Raw genomic sequence first — 20,758 nt, forward strand, 5'->3', positions numbered from 1 at the left:
GAGAGAGATTATTCAAACACAGCACAGTGTCATCTGATTGAGCGGAACAAACTGCTCCTCGGAGAGCTTTCCATTTTACTGATCTGGCAGATTAAAAACTTCACAGCAGAGAGCATGTGGTTCCAGACGAGGGAGAAACAAGGGCGATGTTTACGCTCTAATCTCCGTCACTCAGTCGCAGCTCCGTTATCTGCTGGCTGCTCTTCTCACTGTTTATGTACAACTTATCAGCTGCAGATATCTGCTGCTCAGAAGAACCCAGGAAGTTGGTGTTAAATACTAATAAGCAAAATTTCAATGAATTAATGATGAAGCTCTCATGAGACTATCACCGATATTGTAACCATTTTACAGTTTTACATTATGACTATAATTCCTAATTATTTAAATTCAACTTAAAATCAGACTCCTCTCAGTTTAATAATTGGAATCTATTTGTGGTCCAAGCTGGTGTATATAAATACTGCAGATTTATCTAAGCCGTCAGGCTCCTTGTCTGACCCGTTGTGTGTTAACCTCTGTTTCCCCTGATCTCCTCTCCTCATGTGTGCTGTCATTCCCCTGTTTCTTATTGTATGCCATGTGCTCTGTGTTTTTCCTCTGCCTGCCTCCAGACACCTCCCATGGCCAGGCCAGGCCCCTGATTGGTGCACAGCTGCGGACAATCCAGTTTATTACCAGTATATGAACCCTGGTCCTGCACTCCACCTGCGTCAATCCGTACTATAACCTCGCCTGGTACTATGCTGCGGTTCCATAAGTCAAGTTTGCAGAGTTTGCAATTCAGGTTCTGACTCTCCTGTCTGTCCTCTGGCTGCTGCAGTTCCTACCAGCATGTCTGCTTGTGTGTGATCCTGCGATCCTGCGATCCTGCCTGCTATCCTTTGTCAGACCACGGGTACCACACAGTCGACCTTCCCTGACGGGCTGTATTATTCCAAGGGAACCATACAGTCAACCTACCGAATGACCTGTTGTTTGGAAATAAACCTTCTTACCGAGAATCCAACTGTTGTCTGTGCTGCATTTGGGTCCACTCTCACCACAGACCTTGACACAGCGTGTCGTATTTCTACACAAACTTGTCCTTTTGAATCAGGTATTTTTACACAGCTGTTAATCTTAATAATAACAATAAAGAGACTTTTATGCTGATCCAAGCTGTGCAAATGCTCCGACTGTGAGGAAGATGACAGGGATTCATTCTTCGTTTCCCAGTGATAATTCCTCAGACTCTACAGCTCTGTACACGACCTCCAACAGCATTAGCATAAACCCAAACTCTGTGCACCTCCTCATGGCTGTCAGTTGTTGTTTTTTTATTTCATGAGCAAGGACTACCACCTCAATGAAGTGTTAACAGTGTTAACTAATTATATTTGTGTAAGAGGTGATGGACCTGGGTAAGAGATTGCAGTCTGAGATGTAGGATGCTACATCTCATGTACATGGTCCTCAATGAAAGGGGAGTTTGTGGGTTTCCTGGACTGTGTGGAGACAATCTGCTGAGGTAAAGAGATGGGAGGGGAAGATGAACGAGCCATGAAGAGGAATCCTGATCAAATTGTCTCCAAGTGAAAAATTAACTTTTGCTTTCAAAGATTTTTTGTTTCCAAGATTCTTACGATAAACGCTGACTCAGATTAAATGTATGAAGACAAAAGCTCAGGTGCAATGTAAGGTTAGTGAGCACAATGGTGGGAATTATTAAATAATTGTTGAACATAAATAAAAAGGAAGGCAGAAGCAGCCTTTTATTTCGGTGGGTTATTTGTGTTTCCTTCTGCTGGATGGAATAGAGGATACAACTTAAACCTCTTCAAAGTCCAGCACGTTACACACAGCTGGCACCGTGTGGAAACCTTCATTAATTATCTAAACCTGCCACAATCTAATGATAACCAACCTTCTTAATTTTCTTGGGTAATAACATCTCCAGATGTTAGACTGTTATTTTCCCTCGTTGGATGACTTCAGATTAAGAAGATGTTATTTTGCAGGTGTGTTTATGTGCATTGTGTTATTGGCTGAATGTGTGTAGCCGCCAGTATTCCTAACATCTGGTGATTTAGTGCTACTCACACGTCTCTTGGTTATCTTAGCTTTTATTTCTTAACTCACCAACACCAAATCTCTCTGCACAATGACAAATTTTGAACAGTTGCTCTACTGAGGCACTTGTGTTGCAAAATTTCTTGCTGACTTTGAACCTAACAAGCTGTTTCAGGTCCATTTGCTCAGCAGTTAGAAGCCTGCTAGAAGTTTATAGTTTCTGCTCTCTTCTGCCTCAGTTTCTTCACCATGGTATATGTAATAATCCTAGTCTTTTCACAAGGCTCCGGCAATGGTTCGAACCCAGAACCTTCTCGCTGTGAGGTGACGGTACTAACCACTGGACCACTGTGCTGCAGAATCACAGCTCCGCAAAATGCAAAACAAGCCATTAGCCTCAGTAGCTAATCGGGCCTCAGTCATCGGTGTGGGCAGATCCCAGGTAGCAGATCACAGTTGACAGTCTGAAGGAAGCATGGCTCCAAACAGAAGCCAGTGGTTGTCATTGTCATTGTCATTTCAAATCTGTTTTCCCCACTCAGTGAAACCCACTCTGGGATGGGTCAATATTTTTCAACATCCATTATCTATACCCGCTTTATCCTGAACATGCTCACAGGCTGGAGCCTATCACAGCTCACTTTGGGCGAAGGCAGGGTTCACCCTGGACAGGTTGCCAGTCTATTACAGGGCCAACACATAGAGACAGATGGAAACAAAGACCATTCATGCTCTCATTCACACCTAAGGGCAATTTGTAGAACCACCAATTAACCTGAGACGCATGTCTTTGGATGGTGGGAGGAAGCTGGAGTACCCGGAGAGAACCCACGCAGGTACAGGGAGAACATGCAAATTCTGCACAGAAAGGCCCAGGACTGGATTTGAACCTGGAACCTTTTTACTGTGAGGCAACAAAGCTAATCACTGCACCACTGTGCCACCATTTTTTAACATTGAAATTGTAAAATGTAATTGTAAATTGTCGAGTCGTTAATGCTGCTTTTGTCTTCTCTTTCTCCCTCATTTTCCTGAATTTGTTCTGGTGCCTGGTAGTAGTTCATTAACACTGCTAGAATGTGGTGTTAATGAACCACAGAAGAAGAAGAAGAAGACAACACCAACAACAATACTAGCAAGTACCAGTGTGGCGCTGTGAGATCAGGTGCTACGGTACGAACAGGAGAGAGAGATGCAGTATGTGCCTGGTAGAGCTGGCATGTCATGAGTCTACCACAGCAATGCAAAGTCATCTGAGTGCTGAGCAGAGCACACAGTCTGTTCACAGACCAACAATCACCGGCCAGCTCTGTCATCAGACAAAGAAAGTTTGATGTTGACGTGCGGAGCAAACAGATGAAGGCTAAAGACTGATGAAGTCGAGGGTTTTAGAAGTTTTAATGGTGTTTAATGATGTTCAACAAACACCATCAACAGAAGAGCTGCTGTCGTAAACAAAAGTCTTCAGTCTCTGACTAAATGCGGCAAAACTGTTAAAAAATGTTTTATTTGCAATCCAAATCATTTTCTAAATTCATATATTTTTTACCACCAAATTCAATTTTTGATTTGGTTTTGAGAACTTTACTCTCAGTACTATCTGTCATGCTTGCACAGACACAAAACTACCTTCATATTACACCCGGCGACGCTGACGCACCAGGTGATGAACACTTCTTGGACTGTTGTGTAATCATTTGGGTTTTTTTACCTGGAGATGTTGCTGATATTTGTATCAATTCTCTGTGCAAAGAAAACACAGTCCAACATGTTGAAGCATTGAAACTCAAATGCAGGTTTGATCTGAAGGACTGTTACTGCAACAAACGCTTCAAATACATGTGGAGCCAGTTTTGGAAACCTCAAAAATCCCCGCTAATATCAAACCCTCAGTAATTTGAGATGAACACAGCCGAGCACTGTGCTGGTTGGATGGAACAACGTAGCTGTGTTACAGCTGTGGTGTGGTGGAAGAATCGGTTAAAGGATACGGATCTCAGATGTTCTGACCCTCGGGCTTCACAGGATGAAGCCTGACTCTCTTGTGTTCACTGACAATGAAAGAGCTTTTTACAGCCATCAGTGGAGAAAAAAAGCTTTGTTTTCATCTTCATTTTCAAACAATGTTGTAATCACTGCCTCAGTATCCACGATTAAGTACCGGCACTTTGTGACTTCTCTACTCTGTCTGCTTCCCACAGGAGATCTACATCTTTAAAAACACCCACAAAATATATAGTTTCATTTGAAAATTAACTCCTCAACTTTAAATGTTAAACTGAAATTTAAGGTTTATTTACCAATAATTCCTCACTTCACAATACTGTTTTAGATTGAGCCATAGCCTCTCCTTCATTGTTTATCTTTGTATATTCCCTGTTTAAATTTGTTTGTGATAATAAAGTTTAAATAAGACATTTTGCACAGTTCAACAGGGCGGGTACGTTAAGATAGATAGATAGATAGATAGTTACTTTATTAATCCCACAAGGGGAAATGCTTTCGCTACAGCAGCATTATAGGTACATTACAGGTACAGGTACAAAGTATGATGTGGGGTGTTCCTCGACCACGCTCATCTCACACAACAGAAATTAGGCCGAAAAGCAGATAATACGATTTATTTGCACATTTAGAGTTGCAGGAGCCGATGAGCTTTTGGACGCTCAGGATTTCCTTTTTGCAACGCTGGACATGGCGTCGGATGACCAGCTAAGCAACAAAATACCTGCCGAAATGTGTTTCCTGAAAGAATCAGAAATGGCAGCAGCTGGAACTGCATTTCCCAGAGTCCTGTGGGGTGTGATGGCAGTAGGAAGCGGCGCAGCATGAACCGGCTCGAAGGTTGCTGAGGAAGAAGTTGGAGTGAGGATGGGATGGATGCTTGAGCAGAGAGCAGACATCTGGTTTCCTTGGTCTTTTTGAGGAAATGTTCTACTCAGGCCTCGGAGGAGTTGTTGGAGAAGCGGTTCGATCCTTGGCCGCAGCTTTGCCTTTAGCTTTGACTGCAGTGCTGTTTAAATTGCTGGTGCTGGGATTTAGCCATTGGGCATCTGTGTTTTGGTTGGACAGGAGGCAATCAAAGAGCTCCTTGTGGTTCAGACCTGATGGAACGGGTTTGCTGCAGACGCAGACCTCTTCCAGGATGCGGTTCTGCGGCCCGCCGGCTGCAGGGTGGATTTTTCATAGCGTACATCGGTGGACTGGACTTGGATTTCGGAGAAGAAACGGGCTCCTGGAGACGTCAATAAACAAAGTGGCCAACAGAGGCTGCCGGCGAGATGATAGTCGCACGAGCAATGATGGCTGACGCGCTGAACGTACGTGCAGCAGCACTGACGCTGGGCAGAAATCTTACCAGCTTCAATAGACTGCCAAACTGGGAGGTTGTGTGACGGATGATTATGGAGGATGAGGCACGTCACATGATGCACAGCAGAGCAGCTCGAGTTGACTGCCTGAACTAGCTCGCAAACATGGCTCAATTTAAATAGCGGGTAATCGTGCTTGGTTCCGAAAAACAGACTTTATCAGTGCTTTGAAGTGACGCCTTTCTCAGCGGTTTCTCTTCAGAGGTCAGTGGACAGGAAAACTGGGTGTTGCTGAAGCTGAAAATCCTTGCAAACTGCCAATTCTTTACATTTATAAGATGGCTTTTCAGTTATATATTTCCCAAGTTTTCATCCAGCTGTCAGTATTAATGCACTCAAAGAGATTTTTAAGAAAAAGGACAACGAGAGGAGTCTCCATTCAATGCAGCATTGAGATAAGTTATCTGTCCGACCAATTTATCTTCTGTCAAGTGTATCAATCTATCTCCATCAATGACAAGCATGAGGTATTTCTTAGTTCGGGCATTTTCATTTTTCGATGTAAATATGTCCTTCAGGCTGCTCGTTTGCACCCATTAGCTTCTTGGCCTCCCTAAATCCGTGAAAAGTGGATTTGACAACGCAGACATTGGTTGCCATGACGTTCTCTATCACAGCTCCCTCTGCTGGTGGCTTACAGTCTCATTTAAGATGTTTGGACCCCTCAGCTAATTTTTCTTCAATATCCCTCTTTAAACAACAACTATTCATGGAAAACATTTGACAATTTTGCAGTGCAACATAAAGATTACTGCAATTGCTGGTTTTGTGATGTATATTTAATTGAGAGGTTTAAATTGTGGGATCACTATACTTTCTGTAGACGTATAAATATGAGATAAAATATAACATTTTAACAATAAGTCCTTTGACTTTGAGTCCTTTGAACATCATGTATGATTATATCTACAGTAAGTAAAGATGTGAGGAGTCAGAGTCCTCTATAATCTCTTTGCCCTCATTCAGGCCTGAGGGAGTGAAACCAGCTTGAAGCCACATTCATCCCTCTCATACATTAATTACACTGTATTCATTTGCATGATGTCTCATCCCTTCACCCTCCAGCAATGCATTTGATGTCCCTTGGAGCTCACTTAATGAATCTATCATAATGCATGTTACAGAGCAGAGAAGCATTGAAGACTACAGACAGACGAGCTTTTTATCCTCCAGAATCTATTCATGTCGATCCACAGCTGACTCATTTTATTGTGCTCACAAAGTAGCAAGATGGGGAGGAAGATTTGAATGACTGTGTTGATGGTGTTTGACTGTACAAGGAAGCTTTAGCACGTCTTTAACAAGTGAAGTCATGGTTCTTCCTTTTCATAATAATGCAAACCTGATAGAGGTTAATATCAACTTTAATGCAAGTTTAATTTAACCTCCCATGTTGCTGTTGTAATGAGGGCTACATTCAGTTCTTCATGGCAGAACTGCCAGACTGAAGAATTGTTGTGCATTTGTTCAACTTAAAAAAAAATTGAGGTCATTTCTTTGTATCTATTTCTAATTAAAAATTAGAAGTTAATGACTTCTATATGTTCAACAAACCCACTTTTAAAACTGATACTAGTCGACAGTTCTGTATGTCCTTGCATCCATTGTAAAACATCATGGAGGGAATGTTGTCAATGGGGGAGGAGGAAGAGAACAGCAAAGAGATTCAACACAGTAAACAGTATGATCACAGACCACAGAACAGAGAGGCAACAAACAGTAGACAACCTTCAGGAGAAAGAAGGCTTAAAGATAATGAGATTCAATGGTGGCATATAAATGCATAGAGTGAAAGAGCTCAGATCACATGAGAGCGAATTATAAGTTCAGTGTATTGTTAATGGATACTCTGCTCACTGCCTTGTTATTCATGATAACTTCCAACATCCTGAATGAGCAAAGAAATCCTCTGACTGCACTCAAACAACCAAAGTTAGCTCATGAAGCATCACCAGATCAGTCCTGATGATTCACCATGCAGCAATGGCTTTCACTGCAGGAGGAGGTGCAGCTGTTCTCACGGTGGTGAATAGTTTGAAACTCCAATATTGGCACACAATGAGGATTTAAATGGGTCACCGAAGACGATGAGAAAAACACAGTCAAACACACACTGTGAAACACATAGGTGTGCTTTAGTAATGTGTCAGCATGTGATTTACAGGTACTTTTGTAAAAACAGAGGTAATAATCATCCTGCTCTTACCTACTGTGCAGATGCTTCTGTTGCACTAATCAGTGTTTGCCAGATACTGATGTTCATTAGCTAATGTACAGCTACAGTTAAGCACTAATGATTCTGACTGGACTGTTGAATCAACCGAAACCTGTCTCCCCTGATTTTGCTGTTTTGGTTGGCAGTGTGGTCAAAATCTGACAGCAGCTGAGCAGACGGGAACAGCAGCCGATGAGGCTGAAAATGATCATCCCTGATTTGTCACGTCTGCATCTCGGTGCCCTCCAACAGTGACGTGGTCCTCTGCCTTCCTGCTCCGTCGCAGAGGACAGGAGGTCCGGCCCGTCAGCTTTATGAGCTGTTACAAACCCAGAAGCTATCTTGTAAACGACCAATTAAATGAGAAAAGATTATGGGAGACTACATACCTCCTCTGAAGGAACCATAAAATCTCATAAGCAGTGAAAAACGGAGGGTGTGCAGGCACTCTGCTGAGGATAATTGTAACCAGGGAATTCCCCCCGCTGCTCTACCCTGATCCCACTCGGGATCCAAAACATCCAGCCGGTCCTGAGGGGCCGCAGAGGAAAACATTCCCTGTGTCACATTTCCATTCATCAGGAGGTGAAGTAAATGTGGGCCTCTCAGGTCCAGGTCCTGCTGCATGGGTTCAGGCTGGGTGAAATGCAGAGTCTCCTTGGGGGTGAGGGATGGGGTTGTCAGTGCAGAGATGATTATACGCTGCATACATACACGACCAGGAACCGTTACCTTGGCGGCTTCAATAAATGAGACGACGGCACACAGAGTGGCTTTTGCTTTGCCTTACATTTGCAACACAGGCAGGGCAATGTAGTTTAATTTGTTCGGCAAGACACAGCCAGTGATTGTTCTGTCAGCCGGTTCATATTGCTTGGTATACATTTAAACACAAAGAGTCACACATGGCATACAGAACAGGCAGCACACACAGAAAGGAAACCGGAGAGGGGATTCAAACACGGAGCGAGGAGCGGTCGCCCTCTGCACATCTGCACATGACTGTGATTCATGTTTTTCTTCCTCTCTGACACACACCCAGCTGTACGCAGAACTGCAGATCAGCTCACTAAATCTTTGTGGAGCTGCAGGGTCGCCTCGTTTGCACAATCCATTTTCTATATTGATTAAGGGAGGGTGGGGGGGGGGGGGTGACCCTCCTCATAAATTCTGGGTGCATACTGAGAGGAGACAGTCAACAGGAGACCAGCCGGAGGAGGCAGTCCTGCATTCATTACAGGGTGATCACACAAACTCTCCTTCCCTATCAGGACCTCTTTATCAACTTCAAACTAATCACAAGAACATCAGACAGGTTCACTATGAACTAACTGGTAGCAATAACTTATGAGACTGATACAATCATTTAATTAATCCTTTATAACACACTATAATCCAGCTGTAAGCAGATATCAGTATATTATAAATGATTAAAGTGGTGTATACAGAAGCCTGTTTACATGTGTCAATAAACATACATCTGCTGCACCTACATTTCAGTGTGTCATAAAGCATTTATTTAAAACTAATGTGCTGCTTATTAAATAGGAAGACTTCAATCAAACTTGTTTGGAAGCACTGACAGAGAACAAAAAGCAGCCCGGCTGAATGAAATGATGAACAATGATGTTAAGTGCATATTTAACATAGTAAAACTCCTTTTTCATGAGCTTTCCATGAACTTCAGAGGAAATGCAGGCTGGACAGACAGAAAGAAGCTGAACACACTCTGATGTAGAGATGAACTGCTTCATCAGAGCCACCAACACCCAGGTGTGATAGTAGATTTCAGTCAACACATCATGTGTCATTTCCTTAAAGAGGACCTTTTATGCTCATTTCCATTTATTTTCTGGGACTCTGCTTTAACGAAGTGTCTTTAAATTCTCAGTTAAAACCCTCTTTGTTGATCTTATTCTGGCCCTTCATGCAGCTCCTCAGCTGATCCTCTGAAACCAACTGATTTCGCTCCTGTCTCTTTAAGCCCCCTCCCTGAAAGCCCACTTTCTTCTGATTGGCTGACTTCCAGAAGCCTGCGAGGGGCAGCAGGGATGTGAGTCCTGATCCAACAACTTCAGAGGCAGCGTGAGCAGGTGGATGGGCGGGTCCCTGTCCTGGAGCCCGCTGGGCCCGGAGCAGATGACCACACAACCAATCTGAACCAAGTGTTCAGAGCCGTCTGAAACCTCACATCTTCTCCAAAACAAATTAAATTTACATACATCTACCTCGCTGTTTGAGACTTTGGCCACATTTAATATAAATATTCAACACTGTGAGATTATAAATATACTGTATGACAGAAAATATGGAAAAGCATAATTTGTCCTCTTCAAGTGTCAGATTTTCTTCACTATCTTCTCTTTTATGCAACTGTAAGGCAGGAAATTATTTTTCACAAAATGTCAAAGATTAACACCACCATAAAAAAACAGAAATTACCAAAGAGCTGAAACTGCTGTCACCGTGACGACAGACTGAAGCTCATCCAGGACGGATCCAGGTGACGTTTTATTCACTCACTCATGATTCACATCAGATGTTTTTGTTTTTATCCTCAAAGGTACAACCCTGTTTCCCAAAAAGTTGGAATGCTGTGTAAAATGTAAATAAAATAGGAATACAATGACTTGCAAATCCCATAAATCCTTATTTTATTGCAAATAGACCAAAGACAACATATCAAATGTTGAAACTAAGAAATTTGGAATTTGATGGCAGCAACACATCTCTACAAAGTTGTGACAGGATCATGTTAGCCACTGTGTTGCATCACTTCTTTTTTTTACAACACTGTAAACATTTGGGAACTGAGGAGACCAGTTTCTGGAGTTTTGAAAGTGAAATGTGGTCCCATTCTTGCCTGACATAGGATTTCAGCTGCTCAACAGTTCAGGTTCTCCTTCATTGTATTTTTCATGTCCTGATGCTCCAGATGTTTTCAATGATTGACAGGTCTGGACTGCAGGAGGCCAGTTTATCAGCGGACTCTACTACTACGGAGACATGCTGTTGGAATACGTGCAGAATGTGGTTGGACGTCGTTCTGCTGAAATAAACAAGACCTTCCCTGAAAGAGACGTTGTCTGGATGGCAGCATATGTTGCTCCAAAACCTGAATATCTCATTCAGCATTAATGGTTCCTTCCAGATGTTCAAGCTACCCATGCCATGTGCACTAATGGATCCCTGTACCATCACAGATGCTGGCTTTTGAACTGAGCGCTGATAACAAGCTGGATGGTCCCTCTCCTCTTTAACGTGGAGGATACAGCGTCCATGATTTCCAAAAAGAATCTCAAATTTTGATTCATCAGATCACAGGACAGTTTTCCACTTCACCTCAGTCCATCTTCAATGACTTGTTTTTTTTTTTAAATCTTTACACGACTTTTCCAGACCAACTTTTTGAAGACGTGTTGCTGCCATCAAATTGAAAATAAACATGTATTTTTAAATATATATAGTTCTCAATTTCAACATTTTATATGTTGTCTTTTGTCTATTTGCATTTAAATATGGGTTTATGTGATTTGCAAATCATTGCATTCTCTTTTTATTTATATTTTACACAGCATCCCAACTTTTTTGGAAACGGGGGTGGACATAAAGTACGATGGTGTCCTTACAGCAAAACAAAACTAAGATGTGGTTACTGTCATATACTAAAGTAATGAACAGCTGGAACACAGGCTAACACATGGAGGGAAGCTTTATTGGCCATGTGTTGTTGTGCATCCTGTGTGCTGGGGGTGCAGATAGACAGACAGACAGACAGGTACAATGTGTATGGAACTGATTATGTAAAAATAGTGGCCATATTTAAGAAAATAAGATCCACGTTGTAAACCAGAATGACCCACGAACTATCACGACTTCACGCACGTATAAAGCCAACAATGACATCACTCTGCCCCGGTGTGAAGATGCAACATACTGTACATTACTGCCATGCATTGCATTTGGAGTGTGGGACCTCAGCTCAGGAACACGTCCCGGGTTTATATACTCGTTGCATTTGTCAGGAGCTGTCAGCACTTTACGGGCTCAGGAGTCCAGGTAGTTTGGTTCAGAATTGATTGCACAGTGAAACTCATCTCTTCCTCCTGCAGCCGTCTGCCTCTCCTCCACTGGACTGTGCACGGATGCATGTCCTGGATACAAGCAGCCTCATTTTGCCAAAGATACAAGTTGATTTCTCGCACTGCTGCCAACCCAAAATGCAGAAGTAAACAGGCTGTCAATGCGCTCTGCTCAGCAGTGACAGTGTAAAGGATGGATATTGTTCTTCTTAAATTCTATAAACAGACCTCAGTGTTCCTGTGGAGGCTGAGGGAGTTTTGGAAGATCTGTTTGAGTAGTACTGTACTCCAAATGGTCCTGGGCTCGGTTTCTCTTTGGCCCACATGGAACGTAAAACCGAAAACAAAGTGCTGTTTTAGGATCCAGGGAAATCTCACTCCTGGGTCATGAGGGTGTTTGTATCCCGTTTACCGTGAAACCCGAGCAGCCGTCACTGGAACGGTCCGGAGCCAAAGCTCTGATCCCAGTGAGAACACTGCTGCTCCAGCTGCTCCAGCAGTTTGTCCACGGAGTCCTCTTTGTTCTCCAGTTTCAGGTACCGTCTCCCGCCGCTCAGGTCCAGCCGGGGCCAGCTGCAGTGAGTCGGCTCTTCCACACCGTCAGCCACCTGCCCGGGGATGTTCACACACACCTGGGAAGCGACTTCTCTCCTCGTGCACAGCAGCTGATGAATCGGACCCTCCTCTGTGGATGTGAGGCGTTCCTCCAGATGCCCACCGGGTCGGGCCGTGTAAGGGTTAGTCCTGTGGCTCATACTCTGGCAGCGCCGCGGCTGGGCAGCTGGGACATCCACCTCCTCCCCCCCCAGGGTGGACATGGAGCTGGCAGACATCAGGCAGACGTTGAGCTTGACGAGCGGAGCGGCCCGCGGACTGAAGCAGGTTCTGTCCTCCTGTTCAGCTCCCGCCTGTGTGTTAATGTCCGTCTGACTGGAGTTACATGAGTTGGATTGGGAGGAGTGGAGGGAGGGTGGAGGCTCGGTCTCCTGGTGGTGGAGAACAGCCTGCTGGTAGATCCCCTCCACGCCGTCCTCCTGCTGCACGGCGGGTCTGGTCTGCAGCAGCGGCTCGGAGCTGGCCAGCGGCTGCAGACAGAGGATGTTGAGGTGGGCGGCCGGCAGACTGCTCACCCACTGGTAGTGTTTGGCCATCGAGTTGGTTGCTGCTATTTCTTTCAGGTCGGCGGAGGGCACGGCCGCAGACACAGAGCAGATCACGCTGCGCATCTGAGCCAGCAGCATCTGAGTCTCTCTGTCCCTGTTCTCATACAAGACGGTGTTGGCACATATGAGGATGAAGAGTCCCACCCCCATGATGACAGGCCCCAGCAGCTTCATCCTCTCGCTGTGGATGAGGCTGGCGGTGGACAGGAGGCCCTTGGTGCCCAGACTCCAGCCGGAGGGCTGCGACTCAGAGATGTTCTCCCCCTCTGCAGCTCCCAGGAGGGAGGATCTTGATAAGCGGTAGGGCCAATAACCCGCCACCGCCAGAGCGGTGCCAACGACCACCACCACCACTCCCAGCACCAGGAAGGCTCCCGGCATGGAGCGGATGCGGAGCTTGCCTTGGATCACCCCGTCCTTCTTTTTCCTGCCTCTCAAGGTGAAACGAGACTTGCGTCGGCTGGAGGGTGACGTTGATGTAACTTCTTTGGACTTCTGGGTCTTCATTGCACAGTTCGGTCCAGAGCGTTGGCTCCTGGTCACACCCGATCAGAGGACTGAGGGAGGGAGGAGAGGTCAAAGGTTAATGGAGCTGACAGTCTCTGTGTGTTTCATCCATTCATACTAACACATAGTGCACATGTTTACTGATGTTTATGCTCCTGTAGGCATCAAAACACAACGAGGCAGAACCAAAGCTTTCACTGCAAAGAGCATAAATATGAGGATGGGAGATATTTAATTATTATTATGATATAAACAGTGTTGTCACAGTAATAAAACTGAGGTATTGAGCCCTAAAATATACTGTATATATATATATATATATATATATATATATATTATATCTGTATGACTGGTAATTCAAATTTCAGTCTATGAATTGGGAGGGCACTCTGTGAGTCTGTATCTACTGGGTCACAACACATCAGTCAGCTTCTCTGTCGACTCCTGACATATTTTTAAAACACTGTTAAAAACCTTTTTATTCAGACATGCTTTTGGTTAGCCTGTCTATAGAGATTCTTCTTGTCATTTTACTGGATTATCTCCACTAGTGTCTGCCAGTGTTTGTTGTTTTGTGATTTTTACTGTCGTTGTGATTTTAATTGTGATTTTAACTGTTCAAAAACATGCGGCCGTTTTTGTTCTTATTCACTTCGTGACTTTGTATCTGTGAAAAGTGTTATACAAATAAACTTTACCTACTTACTCTTTTTCAACTTCTAACCTGAAAAAATGCGAACAAAGTGATGTGCCTGATTCATCTCCTGAGTGATTTTATTCTCATCATGGCAGGCTATTTCTATTTAAATTTCATCAGTAAGTTGGCGATGAACACGTTTAATAAGACTTAATAAGACTTTCTGACCAGGTCCCGTTAGCGGAAACATCAGACTGAGGCAGACAGCGATACACACCACCTTCCTCACCTCCCTGTACACAGACTGCAGCACTAAAACTGAAGCCCAGAATAATGTAGACCATGAAGCGTTCCACAGCAGCAGCCTCACTGTCTACATGTGAGGTCTGCAGCACTAGTTTCTGGAGGAATAAAGAAAAAAGAACCCTCAGCTGTGGAGCAATTAGTTAAGAAATGGGATTATTTTTTCATGAGTAAAAGTAACATGTCATTTATTATTTCTGTAACAAGGAACAACATCAGTGTTTCCGACATCATGACACCATAAGCATCATCCTGTTCAAGGTCAAAGTTTCCAGTGAGGGTGTTTACAGTCCAGCTGACAGAAGTGAATCCACTGATTGAACATGAGCTGAACATCACGACAGCTTCATCCAGCATGAGATACCTGCAGTAGTCATGGTGAAGACGGAGAGAGACGTGATGGAGGGCAGGGGCTTTCACTGCTTCATCACACAATATAAAAGTGTCCAGCGTCACTAAGAGGAAGCAGATGACTGGATGTTGTCCACTCTGCACCACATCGCAGCGCTCCTCATCTGCATGTTGTACCTCAGCAGCACCAACGTGCAGCTGAAGTCTGAAGGAGGCATGTATAACTGCAGGGCTGAAACCTCTGCAACAGACAGACATCTGCTCCAGAGCAGCAGTCTGCAGGAGATACGACCGAACCCTTCCTCTGAGCTGTGTTTCATCTGTCCTCAGTACACACCACAAACATTCAGCTCTGCTTTTACTCACTGAGGTCGCCATTAGTCAGAGTTTTTAACCACACACTGTTCTCTCTCATTGTTAATCACTGCTGAAAATAATTAGAGACAAGCTCCTCCCATCCCCATCTGTGGGGAGCTCGTAAACCCAACAAGGTACAAACAACAGTGGAGAAACACTCAACACATGTGCTGTTCTTCCTGAGTTCCCACATGGTCGTAAACACGGAGGGCTGAGATGGAAAAAACAGATTGGACACTCTGACTACAGTACGGCCCACGGTGTTGAATGTTCTCTACTCTGACTACAGTACGGTCCACGGTGTTAAATGTTCTCTACTCTGACTACAGTACGGTCCACGGTGTTGAATGTTCTCTACTCTTCAGATCAGGTTCTCAGTGACTCTTCAGATCTGGTTCTAAGAGACTCTTAGATCTGGTTCTCAGGGACTCTCAGATCTGGTTTTCAGTTACTCTTAGATCTGGTTTTGAGATACTCTTAGATCAGGTTCTCTGGGACTTTTAGATCTGGTTCTCAGGTACTCTTCAGATTTGGTTCTCAGGAACTCTTAATTGTGGCTTCCAGGGACTCTTAGATCTGGCTCTCAGGGACTTCTCAGATCTGGTTCTCAGGGACTCTTCAGATCTGGTTCTCAGGGACTCTTCAGATTTGGTTCTCAGGAACTCTTAATTGTGGCTTCCAAGGACTTTTAGATCTGGTTCTCAGGGACTCTTAAATCTGGCTCTCAGGGACTTCTCAGATCTGGTTTTCAGTGATTCTTCAGATCTGGTTGTCAGGGACTTCTCAGATCTGGTTCTCAGTGATTCTTCAGATCTGGTTGTCAGGGACTGTTCGATCTGGTTCTCAGGTACTGTTAGATCTGGTTGTTAGGGACTCTTAGATCTGGTTCTCAGGGACTCCTCAAATCTGGTTATCAGGGACCAGAGTCCCCAGTCTGAAAGGGCTCTTCAGATTTAGGTCCTCAGGGACTCTTCAGATTTGGTTCTCAGGGACACTTAGATCTGGTTTTCAGGGACCCTTAGATCTGGTTCTAAGGGACCCCACAGATCTGGTTCTCAGAGACCAGAATCCACAGTCTGAACGGACTCTTCAGATCTGGTTCTCAGGGACTCCTCAGATCTGGTATTCAGGGACCAGAGTCTCCAGTCTGAAAGGACTCTTCAGATCTGGTTCTCAGGGACTTCTCAGATCTGGTTCTCAGGGACTCTTAGATGTGGTTCTCAGGGACTGTTAGATCTGGTTCTCAGTGACTCTTCAGATCTGGTTCTCAGGGACTCCTCAGATCTGGTTCTCAGGGACCAGAGTCCCCAGTCTAAAGGGACTCTTCAGATCTGGTTCTCAGGGACTCCTCCGATCTGGTTCTCAGGGACTCCTCTGATCTGGTTCTCAGGGACTCCTCAGATCTGGTTCTCAGGGACCTTTAGATCTGGTTCTCAGGTACTCTTAGATCTGGTTCTCTGGGACTTTTAGATCTGGTTCTCAGGGAATCTTCAGATTTGGTTCTCAGGGACTCCTCAGATCTGGTTCGGGTCCTTTGGGACAGATGAAGAACGTCTCTCCAGCTTTCACAAAGAACTATTGTTTTTTCTTTATTGTTAACGTGTCATCAACTAAATAATTATTTTTTTTTACTTCTAAAACGTGCACTGACTACTCGGTGTACTGTGGAGCTCTTAAAGTCTGAGATGAAACCAAACTGACACAGTGCTATTTACAATCCAACACTTTGGTACCAGACCGCCTCTTTTAGTTTGGGAAGTATTACTGTGATTTAACGTTTACCTGCTGCCAAATAAACAGTCTAATGCATCGGTGTTAAATAACGTTTTATAATAAAAATATTTCATCTTAATGCTGCCGATAATCATTATTTATTACATATTTATATATTTTCTTATATGTGAAAGCAATCGCTCATAGTGACACAGAATTAACACTAATAGTGCAGCTCTTGTGCCCTCTGGAGCTTTTAAGCCTCTTTTAGCTTGTTGTTTTAGTTTTACAGCCACCAGTTTTATTATGAAGATTCTGTGGAAACGTTCTGATAAACTGAGTGTACGAAACCTGGACCATCACAGACAGGTGAACACGGTCACCTGAGCAGAAGACTGTTTTGTCAGGAGCTGGTGGAGACCAAATCTGATATAAAAGGAGAGTGAGGTTTTGAATACCGGCAGCATACAAAGAGATCAAATATGCAGATGAACTTCCAAGTAATATTATTTTCTTACACAACTGTATTATATATATCTTTCTGGTCTAAAAATAGATGTAAAACTTTGACAGAATAATCTAGATTTGAGATCCTCCTCGTGATCTTTTAAAATCCTGAAAAAAACTACTGAAAAAAACTTTAACATTATTTCAATAATTATTAATGAACTGCCACCTTTGTCAGCTTTGGTTTTGGAAAGCTTCTGTAGATTTTTAAAATGATGTGATATTTTACAGACCGGTCTTTTTGACTGTGGAGAATTTTCTCGTTGTTTTTTTTTTTAAATGACAAACTGAGCTGAAGTTTACATCACCTTGATCAACAGTTGTGCAAAAACACTGCATCATTCTTCGAACAGTATGCCTTTATGGATTATGACTGCAGCAACACAAACATGTCCACTGCAGAAGTGATGAGAGCAGCTGATTCAGTGTTCACCAGACACAAGTTGGTGTTGGTGAGTGTGTGATGTTTCTACGCTGCACTGAGAGCACGTCTCATCCAGAGATGCTCAGGACTCCAGGTTGTTATATGTCACAGTTACACCGGACCCACCGGATCCCTGACAGCACAGAGGGAGCTCAGACACTTTTATCTCCTTTCTCCTGCATCGGTGTGCAGTAGAGACCCAGACCTGCTCAGCAGCAGCAGAGGAAGCAGGTCTGGAGGGAAGCCACAAGTGAGGAGCGGATCATTTGGAGACAGTGATAACCGCGCAGGGTGTGGAGGGAGAAAAACATGTCTGTAAAAATAATGTCTAATTTCTGTGATGCAAAAGCCCCACAAGATTATGAAACCCAGACAAACGGGAGAAAATGAATCCAGCACGGAGAAAACAGTATGCAGCTTCACAAATCACCGGGAAGAAAACCTTTAATATTTACCTTAACAATGGGCAGCCATGGACCGCCGAGCCGTGCCGTGCCGTGCCGAGCCGAGCCGAGCCGTGCCGGACTATCTCCCCTGATCCTGAGTCTGCTGTGGAGGTTACAGACAGGAATGTGTCAGCCTGACCGAGCTGCTGCATTCCTCTACGACAACACACGGCAGACACACACACACACACACTGAATTTACTCTAACAGCCGGGTTGATGTGAGCCTGCGGCTCTGCAGCACCGACGGACCACCGGACCACCGGGAGTCCGGTCCCGGAGTCACGTTCGCAGCCCAACACTTCTCTGAACTTGCCTGTATTTATCAGATCCTGTTGCAGTTGGTTCATAGTTTGAGGACAGAGAACATCCAGATTATTTGGGATGAACAGTCTCCGGGCTGCACTCCGCCCAACTGTTGACCTTCTCCCAGCAGATCCACCGGAGCACCGGGATGAAGCAGGACGGAGGATCGGAGCCGCCGACTCCCCGGGACAGAGAGCTCATCTCCTCAGCAGACTGTCGGAGCCAGCAGAGCCCATCCCGCCGCTCTGCGCTCTGCCTGCGGCCGCTGCCGGAGACCCGCACCGTCAAGTGAGCACTAACCACCCGCCTCACGGCACGCGCTGCCTTTCAAAATAAAAGTATCCACGGGGCCACAAACCAGCACCGTGACACTAACGGTGTTTCTGAAGTCTGAAATATATCCATCATGGAGGAGTAACTAACTGCAAACACACTGTCAACCACAGCCAGCGTTCCTGTACCACAGCGGGTCTGAGTCTTTAATATACAGTCAATCAATGAAAGTGGAACTGACCGGAAACAGAAAGGTCCTAATGGGATTTTGGCGGGTAAACATGTCTCAAACCGCACACTTGTGTTTACACTCATTGTCCTGAGTGTAAGTATGCGTCCACACAGTCACACTGCGCACGTGTACCACATGTATGAGCAGTACTGCACAGACAGAACTGCACTGACGGGAAAGAACCGTAACACTTGAATGCATCACCTGCCAATTTAGGCTATTTGGTTGTTTTACCTAAAAAATAAACTGTTTTTTTCGTGCTTTCTGTTTCACGCACACATTAAACTGTAAATCTTCGGTCCAGCAGCAGTCTGCAGTAATAAATAAATACTTTTCTGTGGACGTGTGCAGCCTGCAGAAAGTCAGCGTTCTGCAACATATGTGGCTTCTTCAGCTGCTGCAGTTTAAAAAAAAAGTTTGTTGGTCCCTTTGTTTTCACTGCGTCGCCATGGGGATCGTTGAGGGTGCAGTGTCCAAGGTTTCCGTTTTCACGGCGACATCAGGTCCTCGTGTTGCGCTGCCTGTTTCCATACAGCTCCAGTCAATTACTGACTGAGACCGAGTTTAAAAGTTCCACCGTTGGTCGGCCAAGTGCTTTGATGTCATGTATGTTTCAAATTAAAAGTCCTTGTTTCAAATTAAAAGCCCTTCAGCGTTTCATGCACAGTCCAGCCACAGGTGGACACCCAAAGAAAAAACAGAACCGATCACAACGTCTGATCAGATATTAATGTCTATAACTGAGAGAAACAAAAATCAGTTTTCTGCTCTTCAGCTCACATTTTATCTTCTCCATATTTATCACTTCTGCTTTCCATACTTTCTGTATATTTTGCTGAAAAAAAACAAATGCCGGAGTTTTTCTCAGTATTTATATGGATGTTTTGTGCTTTTTACTAACTTGAACTGGAATTCTTCTGCTGTTCAAGATTTCATGTCTTCTTGTTTCAACATTCCTCTATTCACAAGTAATCACTGTTGGTGGTCAACAGTTCTCCTTTTCTATAATAAATAAGGTCATATTTTCAGTATAAGTAAAAAAAAGATCCTTTAAAGTGACTCCTTGAAAAGCTATGTGTTGATTAAACATTTTTTGTGGGTCTTTTTTTTTGTCTTTATTCAGACGGTCCAGTGTTGACAGGAAACCTGGGCAGAGAGAGGAGGGCAGTTACATGCAGCCAGGGTCCATGCATTGCACTCATATGGTTATCTATATTACACACATTCCCCTGCAGTCAGCTCACAACAATCTACATGTTTGAGCTTAAGTCTTCCCAGGCTGCTAAAACCTTACAAAAGAGCAAAAAAACAAAATGAAAAGAAATAAAGTTATCCTGAGATATACTCAGTGTTGAAATTGTTGGCTGTTTCAGACTGCAAATGTTTTCCACTCTCTGAGGACAGCGAGCTGGATTTCGCTCATTCAGTTGAATACAGGATTATTTACGCATCACTTTTTTCCTCTACTTTTCATGTCCTCTTCAGTTAGTAAACCACCGCTGACAACAGGTGAAAACTCTGTAGTGAGAAAGTCAAACGTCCTTTTGACTCAAAATCAAGAATCTACATCAGTTCTCTCAGTTTCTGTGATTTTTGTCATTTGTCAGTCCTTCAGTCTCCCTTCCTGCATAATAAAAGACATCTGTTGATGTGGGCTGTTTGTGTCATTTTGTTACAGTAAAAGGACATAAATAATGTAATTCTTATGTGATGAATTTCAACCAGAATATGAAGCTCTTAACATCCATACTGATTGATATGTGTGTCATGTCTAAGGTGAGATATCCATTGATCCATGAATGCAACTGATAACAAAGAAT

The 20,758-nt window shown here is 44.0% G+C and overlaps 1 protein-coding gene across 3 annotated transcripts; it reads right to left on the minus strand.

The window, feature by feature from the left end:
- Window positions 1-4,557: 4,557 nt before the first annotated feature.
- Window positions 4,558-18,802, minus strand: tmem200b (transmembrane protein 200B). Of its 3 annotated transcripts, none has more exons than XM_069176299.1 (3): window positions 18,444-18,802; window positions 18,138-18,228; window positions 4,558-13,440 (listed from the first exon to the last, which is right to left on the minus strand). In XM_069176299.1, the coding sequence occupies exon 3, from the start codon at window positions 13,388-13,390 to the stop codon at window positions 12,152-12,154; it is 1,239 nt and encodes a 412-aa protein (XP_069032400.1). In that variant the 5' UTR covers window positions 13,391-13,440; window positions 18,138-18,228; window positions 18,444-18,802; the 3' UTR covers window positions 4,558-12,151. The 3 variants fall into 3 exon arrangements, with proteins under 3 accessions (XP_069032400.1, XP_069032398.1, XP_069032399.1); XM_069176297.1 differs by having other exon boundaries at window positions 18,138-18,231; XM_069176298.1 differs by having other exon boundaries at window positions 18,138-18,284.
- Between the last annotated feature and the right edge of the window lie 1,956 nt (window positions 18,803-20,758).

This window comes from Embiotoca jacksoni, unplaced genomic scaffold (assembly GCF_022577435.1).
Source record: "Embiotoca jacksoni isolate LCO1_2020_lvr unplaced genomic scaffold, fEmbJac1.0.p SCAF_7, whole genome shotgun sequence".
In the NCBI taxonomy this organism is placed as follows: Eukaryota; Metazoa; Chordata; class Actinopteri; family Embiotocidae; genus Embiotoca; species Embiotoca jacksoni.

What these genes read in the sequence shown, in the direction of transcription:
- tmem200b (XM_069176299.1), bottom strand. Translation starts at nt 13,390, where the DNA reads ATGAAGACCCAGAAGTCCAAAGAAGTTACATCAACGTCACCCTCCAGC.